Source organism: Chelonoidis abingdonii, chromosome 1 (genome assembly GCF_003597395.2).
Source record: "Chelonoidis abingdonii isolate Lonesome George chromosome 1, CheloAbing_2.0, whole genome shotgun sequence".
NCBI classification, from domain to species: domain Eukaryota; kingdom Metazoa; phylum Chordata; order Testudines; family Testudinidae; genus Chelonoidis; species Chelonoidis abingdonii.
Window position 1 is genome coordinate 346,652,535 of NC_133769.1, and position 12,995 is coordinate 346,665,529.

Sequence of the window (12,995 nt, forward strand, 5' to 3'; positions counted from 1 at the left end):
TGGCAAATGCGCCTTGTATTGTGGAGTTCCTAACTGATGTGCTGGCCAAGATACATGCAGATTTCCTTTTGCTCAGACATGGACGTTACACTAATATCAGCTGACTAAGAAATACAACAGTAAGTAACAATTGAGCAGAACAGTGAGCCCATTACTTTCCCCAACACTTTAGATAGACAGGCATACATTTTCAGAAATGACTAGTGATTTGGAGCGGCCAGCTGGAGACACCAAAAAAGGCCCAGATTTTGACAGGGCAGGTGCTCAGCATTTTGTGAAAACCAAGTCCCTCTAAGGTGTCTCAAGTTGGGCACCCAAAACCTAGTTGCTTTTGAAAATTCAGGCCACAAGACAAATGTCAAGGAAAGACAATAAAATATAGCAGCAGAAATAAATACAGGAAATTCTCTAATGTCCAGATTGTAGGCATCTCTTCTTGATTCTCCCTCTTCCACCTCTTACCACCTCCTCTTCTCTCTTCTTTTATCCATTTTATTGCTTTCCCCTCATTTCCATTTAATTTTCTTATTTGAATCTTTCCTTCCCCTGAAAGCAGCATCTCCCTCCTGCTCCTTCTTTGCCTCTCTCCTATTTGTCCCTTGTTCTGTTATCTACCCTGCTTGTTCTCCCTAGGTTGCCTGTGTCCCCTTATTCCTCCTCTTCTGCTTTTTCCTACTTTGGCCTCCCTTGTCTCTCTGTTCCTTCTTGCCTCTCCCCTATATTGCATGGTCTCTGGATGGTCCTCTTCTCTCTCCTTCCCCTCGCCCCCCTCTTTCCTGTGAATTTTCCCTGTCTCTCTAGCATCAGGATATTTGCCTCTTCCCTCACACCTCTGGTTTCCATTTTGTCCCTTCCCTCTTTTTCCTGGGGATCCCCTTATTCCTCCATTAAACTTTGCAGGCTTCTTGTCTATGCAGTACCCCTTATTTTTCATCCTTGCCCCATTACCCTAGTCTGTGTCCAGTTCCTCTCTTCTCTACCCTAGGATCTCCCCAGCTTTTCTTTCCCCCCACTCTAGCATTCCTCCAGTCCCTCTCAGGTGAGAGGGAGTGTACAGCTGATGCTGTCATTGCTGTATGTATGTGTGAAGGGGGATGTGTTGGTGAGCATGGGAGCTGAAGCCAGATCACATAGTACTGGGATAACTATGTCAGCTATGGGTCTGATACTAAAATAGCTATACCAGTATAACCTATAGTGTGGACATAGTTATACCAGTATAAAGGTGTCTTATATCACTATTGCTTATTCCCCAGGCCCCTTCCCATATAGGAAAAAGCTCTACTGGGATAAGCATGTTATATGGCTATAATTGCATCCACACTAGGGGAAATGTGCCACTTTAACTACACTGCTACAATTTTTCTATGTAGACAAGGCCTTAGTACAAGATTATTTGCCCAATATGTTAATTTGAAGTCAAAAAATATCAATAAACCTGAGTGGCTGATATGTACCTGCCAATGCCTGCAAATAGATAGGTTTGGCAATCAAGCCTTTACACATTCAACACCTTCTAGCTGGAGCGCTCTGTTGTAAGAGCTGATCAGATGCCAGTACGGATGGCTTTATTATTTTATTATACAAAATATAATACACAGTCTATATTGTGGTACTTTGAATTTGCTGGAACAAAATAATCGTAGGCTTGGTAACACATGGAGGTGCCTGCCCTGACCCACATCCTCCAGAAAGGGAGATGTTGCTTTTCATCCTATCCTAGAGGAAAAAATATATGGAAACAGAAATTAGTACAGGTTTTATTTGGCAGGGGATATTTTTAAACAGCCTTTGCCTCAGAATTCTAGCACATTTTATATTTGTAAGGAAGCAGGACAAGACAAAGAGCACAGTGTGTTGAAATCCACGGTGGAGCACCACACACAGCACAACATGTGATCTTTGAGGGAATGAGAGTAACAGTGGAGGTTGGGGAGGAAATAAGGTGTAGATATTGTGTATATCTGTGTGTAAGCCAACAATGTATAGACCCCCCAAAAATGAGTTCTCAGGGGATTGCCAATAGCTTAATCACAGAATCACATGCCCAGGCAGGAAGAGAGAGCTGCTACAGAAGAGCTGAAGCAAGTCCTGCCTGGAGTGCCCACTCACCAGCCTGGTGAAGAGGAGCCCCATTTAACCACACAGTATGCAGAGAGCATGAACTCTGCATGCTCCCCCGGCCCTAACAGCACTGCCCTGCCAGAGCTTATAAACTCTGTATGCCCCTGAATTTGGCTGCTTTCTCCCCACTACAGAATCTACAAATTCCTCAGGAAGAGAGCTGCTGGGCATAGTGAGCATGCTATGCTGATAGCTGGGAGAGGACAGGCCCATTGGACTGAAGAGGCCCCTTGGGGATTGTAAGGAGAAATCTCCCCAAGCTGCCCACTACCCCTCTCAGATACAAAGAGGGAAATGACTGAGACCTCACCCCAACCTCATATCTCCCCAATGGGAGATGGGCAGAGGAAGGGGGTCACTGCAGTCCAAGACCTGAAGAAAACTCTAATCCCATGAAGAGAGGAGAGCAAGTGTGACTCAGGATCCACATAGAGCTATTGAGATCTATCCACCAACATGAATAAAAAGAAAGTATTCTGCATCTTCAACCAGGGTCCTTAGCACATGAACTTAAGGTGGCTCAACAAAGCAGCACTAACCAGCTTTCCTATGTAAGGTCTGCAACCTAGTGTCCTGCTACTTGCTGAAGGAAAAGAAAGGGTTGGTTGAAATGTTAAAAAATATTATAAAACAGTGTCATCCTAATGTTGCAAAATGAGGTGTTACAGTTGAAATCTACTGATTACTGTCTTACTTCTTATTCCTCCATGCCTGGAATAGTACTTGGGCTGTGAAAGTAAACTGTTTCTGTTCTGTGATGCTGGTGTCAAGCCTCCCACGGAGAAATTTCTTTTCACACTCCATATTCCTTCCAGAGCCACTGTTTAATAATTTATTAGAATAATACCATTAAAACTGATCATTCTAGCTTGGGTTGTTTTACTTTTCAGCTAGGCTGTTGTAAAGAATTAATATAAGCCACTTTTAAAACAAATATCTTTGGTCAATGTAATGAACAGAAACAACATAATATACTACAGACAAGCACTACACAAAGGATATAACACACAATTAACTTAATATACTTTATTTTTCTATAATTTGGATCAACAGTTATTGAATTTAAGGTTTTCATTAATTCCTTCCCCAAACAACACCAAGAGAAGCTCTACAAACTTATCCTCCAAGAACCCAAACCAGGGACCTTCTACCTGCCACAGCACTCTTACTAAAGAATATAGGGACTCCTAGAAACCATCCTCAAACCTCTCACCACACAAAGGCCCAGCTTCCCCCAGGACATAATGAACTTCCTCCACAAACGCTGCAACATTAACAACATCCATCAGTACACCATCGTTGCCACAATGGTTGTCACTTCCCTTTATGTCAACATCCCTCACAATGACAGCATAGCTGTTTGCCTCAAATATTTACAAGATATCCACCCCAGGCACATCACTCAACTCATCAATTTCATCCTCATCCATAACAATTTTACATTCAACAACAAACACTTTGTCCAAACCCTGGAAACAGCCAGGGGTAGGAGGACAGCTCCCCAATATGCCAACCTCTTCATGGGCCACCTTGAAGAAGAATTTCTGGACAAATGCACTACAAACCAATGATACACCTGAGATATACTGAGGATATTTTCATCCTCTGAAGAGATGACTTAAACTCCCTCATAGATTTCCACCACAACTTCAACAGCCATCACCAGTCCATTAACCTCTAGAACACTCTCTACCAGCAGCAACTTCCTAGACACCATGATCAGCTTTTACAATGAAACCCTACAGATAACTATATACAAGAAACCCACAGATCACCACACCTACCTTCATAGATCCAGTAACCACCCCAAACACACCAAGAAATCTGTTATCTACAGCCAGGCATTGAGATACCACAGAATATGTTCTGAGGAGAAAGTCTGGGATATACTCCTTAAAACACTCAAAACTACCTTCACCAACAAAGGACACTCCACCAGAGAAGTAGATTGCATCAGGGAAAGGGCCTCTCAAATACCCCAAGAGAATCTGCTTCAATACAAAAATAAAATCCCTTCTGACCGCATACCACTAGTTGTCACCTATCACCCCACACTGGAATCTACATGGGGTATAATAAGGTTAAGAGTTTGTCAAGGGTATTTTTAGTAAAAGTCAGAGACAGGATGCAGACAATAAACAATAAATCATGGAAGCCCGAGCCCCACAACCTGGCACTGACAGCCTGAGCCTTGCTGTGCAGGGCTGAAGTTACGGAGGTTATGCAAAATCACGGAATCTGTGACCTCCATGACCAACTCATAGTCTTAGTGTATCATCAAACAACTATCAACCCATACTTGATGGAGATTCCATTGTGAAAGACACACCAACTCAAAGCGGCACTAGACCCTGCCAGAACAACAGATGCAAAACTTGCAGACATATCTCTACTGCTACAATGATCAACACTCCCTACAAAATACCTTTCAAGATCCATGGTCCTACACATGCCTATCACAACATGTTGTGTCAGGGGTGCTAGAAAAAAATGTATAGTGGGGGTGCTGAGAGCCATTGAACCAAACTGTAAATGATGGAAACCACTTCAAGCCAAGGGGTGCAGTAGCACCCCAATTTCCAGCACCTATGTGTGGCATACCTCACCCAGTGCACTAAATGCCAAAATAGCAACTATATGGGTGAAACCAGACAATCATTGTGCTCTCGAATGAACTTACACAGGAACATGTTAAAAGACAACAACAAACCTTTTGTTAAAACACAAAAACGCCTTGTGGGTGAACTCTGTATCTGACCTATCAGCCCTCATCCTCAAAAGAAACCTGCACAACACTTTCAAAAGACGAAGCTGGGAGCTTAAATTCATTACTCAGCTAGACACCAAAAATCATGAATTGAACAGAGATGCTGGATTTATGGCTTATTACAACAATCAGTAACCCACTAACCCCCTCTTTCTGTCCTATAACTGCAGAGGTGTTAATGGGCCACTGTAGCTTGAATGGTCCCTTGTACTATGGGCTAACTACCTATGCTAAACACTCTGTTCCATTCTATTCTATGCATCTGATGAAGTGGGCTGTAGCCCACGAAAGCTTATGCTCAAATAAATCTGTTAGTCTCTAAGGTGCCACAAGTACTCCTGTTCTATTCTACCTGGCATTTTGCTGTGACTCTGGGAGTTCCTTTTCCAGACCTGAAGAAGAGTTCTGTGCGGCTACACTTAAAACTCTACAACAGCGCATCTGCACTGATGCAGCTGCACCACTGTAGTACTTTAATGAAGATGCTGTACACCGACAGGAGAGAGCTCTCCTGTCAGCATAGTTAATCCACCACCCAGAGAGGCGGTAGCTATGTCAGCAAGAGAAGCTCTCCCATCGACATAGTGCTGTCTACAAAGAGAGTTAAATCAGTATAACTATGTCACTCAGGAGAGTGGATTTTTCATACCCCTGAGCAATACAGTTATGTCGATATAGGTCTGTAGTGCAGACGAGACCTCACCAACAGAAGCTGGTTCAATATAAGATATTACTTCACCCACCTTGTATCCCTATTAAGGGTACCTTTCAATTCCAAGCGTGCTGGTGATTTATGTTACAATAGAAACAGCCTTTCTATATCTTCTCCCATCTAAGGATAAAGTCTTTTTATCAAAGATGTTTGCCCATCCAGCCCCCTGAAAAATCAAGAGCTTCTGCAGGAAATATCAGGATGAGTGTGCGCAGACAGGAACAAGGTTTTTAGACTGACATTAACTCAGGTGCAAGCATATTTTCAAATAACAGAAAATTCAACTCTCCTTAAGATTGGAGAGATTTTTAAAAAGGAATAACTCATGTAGAAAGAGTTTTATTAATAGGAATTCAGACTGATTTTACCCTAGTACTGTGAAGATATTAAAGAGCATGTTGTAATTATTAAAGAAAAAGCCTTTTGTGTTACTATGTATGAGGAGCAGGACATTATTACAATTAACTGTATAAGCCTATTAAAAGCTAAGGACCCAGCCCCATGTTATACTGTGCATTCTCAACCCACAGTGAAGGCAGTGGTTGTTGAGAACTTTCAGTACTTTCCTGGATCAGATCCTCTAATGGTTTTGTGAGGATTTAAATGCATTTTACTAGCCCCTGACTGTTGCAGAATCAGACAGATACCTCATTAATATGTTTGTTCAAACAACCATTTACATAAGGGAAGTGAATGTGTCTTATACACTTTATATATGGATTCCATTACAGAATGGATGGATGGAGCTGGTAGATATGCTCTAAAAGCAGACTTCCTGGATGAACTAAGTAGGGATGATAGATTCATCAAATTATTTTAAAACTAAGATTTAAAACAAACAAAAATAACACATTGGTTCTAATGTTTGTGCAAATATTTGATTAAAATGTACTGTAGGTACAATCTTGCACCTGCAGGGAGATGGGCTGAATGACCTACATGGTTTTTTCCATCTCTAACATCAATTATTTTATGCTACCTAACATTTCACAGCTAGGCAGCAATATTGCTAGATTACAGTGTGATTCTCGCAGTCAGATGGAAAACATTCAGAATCTCATTAATGTATAAAAGGCAGGTTAAATGAGGCATTGAAAAGGATTAAGTAAAAATGTGGAAGAACAATAAAGAGGTTTATATTTATGAAGTGGTGACTCAAAGTCCTGTAGGGTGCAGATTCATTCACCTTCTAGAAACTGCTCTTGCATTCATTGGGAGTTTGGCCAAATCTGCAATTGCCCATTGCGCAGGAAAAAAACAGCCTGAGAGAACAGATTGCAAAAAGGAACTGTTTTAAGCTTCATTTAACAATAATCCTTCACATCAGCTACCAGTCAGATCTGCTGGGCTTAGCTGTAGGAATACATAGTCATGAAACAACTGTAATATAAAGGTTAAACAATAATTAAACAAGCAACAAAAAATATGCTGAGATGCCTTTCAGTGTAGTCAATGGAGATTTCGAAAGCAATTTAATAATGAAAAGCCAGTTAGTGACATCAGCTAACAAAATGTTCCAAGAATGTTTCAGTGATTTCTGCCAAATACCCTCCTTCCTTATTCCCAATCTGGTACATTAGTACGGATCTTCTTAAACTGCAATGCGATCCTCTGATGCCTGGAGGGCAAAATCTTGCCCTCCTAGCCCACTCGAAACTCACTCTGACTTTAATAGGAACATTGGGTATGTATGCAAGGAATGCAAGATTGGATCTTGAGTTTGCAAATTAGTGGTCTCATTCTCTTTGTCCACAGACCACTGCAACTGTTGCATAATAATAAGGACTTGTTTTTTTTTTTATGAGGGGAGGGGCTAATCAACGTGAGGGGGCCGCAGAGGGAGGGAGCAACCAGGCTGGGAGTGAGGCAGAGGGACCAAGGGGCTAGCTTCAGGGCTGGGGCAGGACAAACGAAGCTGCAAAGGGAGACGGGCAGGGCAGGCAAACAAACTGAAGCTGGGGTGGGGGGGAGGCTACGTGGGGCAAATGGGGCAGGCAACAAGGGGCAAAGCTAGGGGGTCTGTTGCAGAGGGGAAGGGGTCAGTACGGGGGGGGGGGCAGGATGCGTGCACCCACGGGCACTTGTGCAAAGTCAAATGTTTGGCTGGCTGCTGCTGCAGGCCCAAACGGTGGCAATAGGGCGTGGCAGGCCAGGCAAGCAGCTAAGTCCCAGAGGCAGGAACTAAGGCAGATGGTAAGTGGTCTGTGGGGGTGGTGGAGGGGGCAGCAGTGGTGGTGGGGGTTGGGGGGACACAGATGGACCAGCGTAGGACTTCGTAGGAGTCAGGAACTCTTGCCTCAAAGCCTCCATTCAGGGTGGAGGAAGTATGGTTGTTCTTCACAGAAAGGGAATTTAGGGTATATTGGGAACCAGGGCCGGCCTTAGGAAGTGCGGGGCCCAATTCGAACATTTTCGGTGGGGCCCTGGCAGGGATGACTTAAAAAAAAAAGTGGAAAAAAAAGCCTCTCATTTCTTTCATGTATTATTTACTTTCCATAACTATATGAATAATAAAATTATATACATTGCATCATATATGCTGTTGATTGGCTATTGAATTTGGACCGCCGTGTTCACATGTGTGGGTCCCCGCACTCCCTGGGTGCACATTGTGTCCCCAGCTGCTTCCCTGCCCCGCATGCTGAAGCAGGTGTGCAGGGTTAATGCCACTGGAAAACTGCAGGGCAGCAGTGAATGGGGCCTGGCTGAGCAGGAGGGCAGGGGCTGAACTGAGTAGGGCTGGCTGCAGGCAGGACAAGTGGATTGGGCTGGTTGGAGACAAGGGGTGTGGGCGGCGGCTTCAGGCAGGGCAGGGGCAAGCAGGTGGTTTGCAGGCGGAGACAGAGGAGTTGCCGGAAACTGCTGCTTCGCAGTGGCGGTGCAGCAGGTGAATGGAGAAATGGCAGGGGGTGCAGGGAGCACCTGGGCAGAGTGTGCAGGTGTGCGGGCACAGCATGGGTGGGTGGGGCTGGCTTTTGCAGCTTGCCATGGGGTGTGTGGCAGAGGTTGCTGGGATAGGACAAGGGGTTTGCAGAGGTTGGGTGTGGGCATAGGGGTGCAAGAGCGGTGCAGGGCACGGGTGGGGCCGGATGGGGATAGTGGGCAGTGACGGGTTTGCGCTAGAGGTCATGGCCGAACCCATAACCCTTTACGTACCCTCACACTCTTTTCTAGTCTCCCTTCTGAGCACCTTCTAAATAGCGCGCTGAGGAGCGTGTGGATGCAAGATGGGGGCGTGGCGGCTCCGGTGCTATTTGACAGGACTGCCGGCGTGTAGACTACTGGGGCCAGCCTGGAGACATAGACCTTTAAAATAGCCCGCCTCCCCTGCCCCTTCACATTGCACCCTAGGGTGTCGAGTGGGGCTTGAAAGGGGCCCGAGTCCAGACCGGGGTCGATGGACTATGACGCGCTACGCTGGCCGTAAGCTCCACAGGAACGGGTGCTTGCTGCGCGTCAGCAGAGTCCCGGCCTGCCGCACTCGGCTCCCGCGACTTCCCGCCTGGCGTGCGGCTTCCGCGAGAGCGCGAGCAAGCCCGCGACTCCGCTCTCTGTCTGGCGGACTCCGGCCAGAGCCGCGCAAGCCCTGCGACTCCGCCTCCTAGTGGCCGAAGCGCAAAAGCCATGCGCCCCGCTTGCCGGCTCGAACTCATGCTGGAGAGCGGGACCCCGCCTGCTCCGCGGCATTCACTTCAAAGGAGCAGGACTAGGAGCATGACCGCAGCCAGCGACCGGGGTAAGTTTTAAAAAAAAAATTAAAAAAGGTGCTTAAGGCCGGGGGCTCTTAGGCGCGAGCCTGAGTTCCGGAATTAGCCGAATGGCTAAATCCGCCCTTTGGAAAAACAAGTTGAATTTTGCACAACTGTAATCAGGAGAGTTGTAAACATAGCTCCATGTCCTTCACTGAAAAAGTTTGTGTTTTTAATGCATGCGTAGCCATCTGAGTGAAATCCTCCAGTGAGACACGCCTGTGCTTTTAACTTCAAATATAACTATTTCCAAGGAGTATGAACCTTGAGTAGATAGCTCGTGCGTAATAATATAGTAAAAACTACCTCTTTGTCAGTCTCATAGGTTTCGTGTAAAAACCAATCTTTTGATGGCGTGATGGTGAAGATAAAATAGTTACGTGACTCTAGAGGAGTGGGAAGATGAAATTACTTTTTAACCTAGCTACTGAATTTAGCTTTGGTCCAATAGCTTGGCAGTAAATTAGCCTTCGGTAACACTGGCGCTTTACAGCGCTGAACTTTCTCGATCAGGGGTATGAAAATCACCCCCTGAGACCATCAATTTAGCGCTGTAAAGCGCAGTTAAACAGTGCAATCCCAAGGAGGTGGAGTACCTGCAGCGCTGGAGAGCTCATTCCCAGCAGCTGGCGCCAGTACCACACTCGCACTTCAAAGCGTCTGCCGTGGAGCCTTCCCCGGGCAGCGCGTAACAGCTGCAAGTGTAGCCATACCCTCAGATTTTTTTTTAAATAATTTTGATGGATAATATCAATATTTGTTTTTAAACATGTTTTTGTTTTTATTTTTACAGTTGCAGGAAATCTTGGGCCCCAAAGTTCCTGGTGTCCTACGCAGCTGAGTAGTTTGCATATGGGTAAGGATGGCCCTGACTGTACACTTTGTATTCTGTGTTATAATTGAAAACAATATTATTTGAAAATGAAGAAAAACATCCAAATATATTTATAATAAATTTAAATTGGTATTCTATTATTGTTTAACACTGTGATTGAAACTGCAATTAATTGTAACTATTTTTTAATCTTGTGATTAATTGCAATTTTTTTAATCGTTTGACAGCCTTACTTTATAGGTGTTAAAAGACAAACTGTCAACATCGTATATCAAAATATTCAAAGTACATATTCTTAAATCAAACTCTAAGAAGTTCCTTAACACCATTATCTTACTTTTCCTATAAGTAAATTTTGCTTATTATTAATGGAAATAATTTTAATGGTTTTGCTTTAATGAACTGACCCGGTGTATATACAGTGCAATCAGCATGTAGGGATAAAAATCTAATCCTTCAAAACCAAGTCATATGTGCAAAGGAAAAGCACAGTATAACAGTAGCATAAGTGAAACCTATCCAGAAAATGACTGTTACAGAAGCACCCTCTTTATGGGATATACAATCATTAGCAGAGCTAAGACAGGATACCACAGAAGAAACAGTAGCCTTGTTTGTGTGGGACAATTTTAGTTTCAAATGATGGGATTTGGGAAACTCTGTGAATAGATTCAGGCAGACACAAATCAAGACTGGAGAGATCTTAAAGAATAAAATAGCCACAAGGATATATTTTTGAACATGTGACTTAAAAACAGATGGATCATATGTTATTAAAATATTTTAACTAGGTATAGACTGGAGCATATTCATTGAAAAAAAAATGATACTCAAGGTATGTTTTGAGACCTGGTACAGGATTTATTTAAACTCACTCTGGGTCTTATCCAGAAAGTACCTTTGGGGCCATGCAAGCCCTAAAAAGTTGCTGCAGATCCTGGTTCTGTAGCAGTCTGATTTGCTCAATAGAAAGACTGAAATGTCCTGGAAACCGATACATTAAAAATAACATTTATATCCCAAATGGCAAGTTGCAGAGCTGACTGGGAAGCAGAGATCTCTTTGCCTCTTGTAGTCTAGTGTCATATTTTAAAACACTCTTCTGTCCCTTGTGTGATGGAGTAGGGACTGTCTGTGTGGGGGATGGGAGAGCCGGGGATATCTTTAGGTGAGGAACAGGTGCTCAGCCTGTAACCGGAGTCAGGGAGCAGGGAGGTGTGTCAGCACCTTTGCTCGGGAAGTTGGACAAAGGGAGGGGGGCGGCTGGAGGGGGTTGAGTTTAGTTTCGGTTTTGGGCTGGGTGGTTGGAATTCAGGGAATTCTAAGCTGGGATCCAAGGACCCTGAACCCCCAGAAGGATTCGATTGAGGGGTCCCGGTTGTGCCTCCAAGCTCTGCTGTAACCTGCATTCCGATTGTCCAATAAACCTTCTCTTTTACTGGCTGGCTGAGAGTCACTGTGAGTCCCAGGAAGAGGGGTGCAAGGCCGGACTCCCCCACACTCCGTGACACCTTGCCATTACACTTCAAATGGGAATTCCAGAGTAGCATAAACCTCTTGAATGACCACAAGCAAATCAGACAAGTTCCTAAATCCATGGTCTGAGTGGCTGCAATTTAGTTTAATAAAATATGGAGTTAGAAATATGCTGAACTCAGTGTTTAAGAAATAAAGGTAAAGAGCTATTTTCTCTGTGCAATGGTGTCAAGAAGGTAACAGGTATATTTGCCATAAGAAAATTTGATAAATATCAGATTACTGAACCACATGGTCTTTTCCAGGTTCTACGTTGCTATAATATCAAGCTGATGAATTGCTTGGACTTCTATGCGCTCTGTGTGTTCCCCAAGTTTTAGAATTATGGAACAAATAATGGGCCATAAGGATTTCTCCAAGTTCTGTACATTCTGATAAGGATGATAATCAACATCATGGTTTTGCTTTAATAAACTGACCCAGTTTTCAACATACTCTCTCATCAGCATTTTAGATTCTATTTCCCAAACAAACACTTCTTATTTTCTGACTATAGAGATTACCTGCAGCCGGATGTTTAATTTGGCATCCATCTCTCCAAAAATAAAGCTCTTCTTCAAGTACTTCCTTAACTCTCTTAGGTGGCTCAACATATACAAATTTCTTCCCTGTTTACAAAACATATTGCAAAAAATTGGTTACTTTAAAGCCCCAAACTGTTAATGTACTTCATGTTTGATCCAGCTCTACTGGTGTTTTTAATACCCCTTCCCACTTCTCATCATTCTGCACCCAGTGGTATGCAGTCAGGCCCAGATATTCCAAGCTTGAGTGGCACTGTGGCTCCCAATATTATGGCCACAGGGGAACTCTTTGGAAACCTTTGCAGGGTTCAGAAAATGCAAGACTGTGCTTGGATTCACTGAACCACCGTGACATGGCACTGCAACTTTTGAGACTACGATACATCTACACTGCAAGCAGCAGCCTGTGACAGTGAGTCTTAGAGTCCAGGATCTACAGACTCAGGCTCATGGGGCTCATACTACAGTGCTAAAAACAGCTGTGTAGACCAGGGGTAGGCAATCTATGGCACATGTGCCAAAGGCAGCACGCAAGCTGATTTTCAGTGGCACTCACACTGTCCAGGTCCTGGCCACCGGTCCGGGGGACTCTGCATTTTAATTTAATTTTAAATTAAGCTTCTTAAACATTTTAAAAACCTTCTTTACTTTACATACAACAATAGTTTAGTTATATATTATACACTTATAGAAAGAGACCTTCTAAAAACGTTAAAATGTATTACTGGCACGCGAAACCTTAAATTAG

At 43.9% G+C, this 12,995-nt stretch overlaps 1 protein-coding gene across 1 annotated transcript in view; it reads right to left on the reverse strand.

The window, feature by feature from the left end:
* Positions 1 to 1,709: 1,709 nt before the first annotated feature.
* The window catches only part of C1H11orf97 (chromosome 1 C11orf97 homolog), a 15,477-nt gene continuing 4,191 nt past the window's right edge, over positions 1,710 to 12,995 (reverse strand). The window contains exons 2-5 of the mRNA XM_075061894.1: positions 12,227 to 12,331; positions 6,790 to 6,865; positions 2,819 to 2,944; positions 1,710 to 1,719 (exon numbers count right to left, since the gene is read on the reverse strand). Of these exons, the coding sequence (XP_074917995.1) occupies positions 1,710 to 1,719; positions 2,819 to 2,944; positions 6,790 to 6,865; positions 12,227 to 12,331 (317 nt within the window). The remainder of the gene's footprint in view (positions 1,720 to 2,818; positions 2,945 to 6,789; positions 6,866 to 12,226; positions 12,332 to 12,995) is intronic.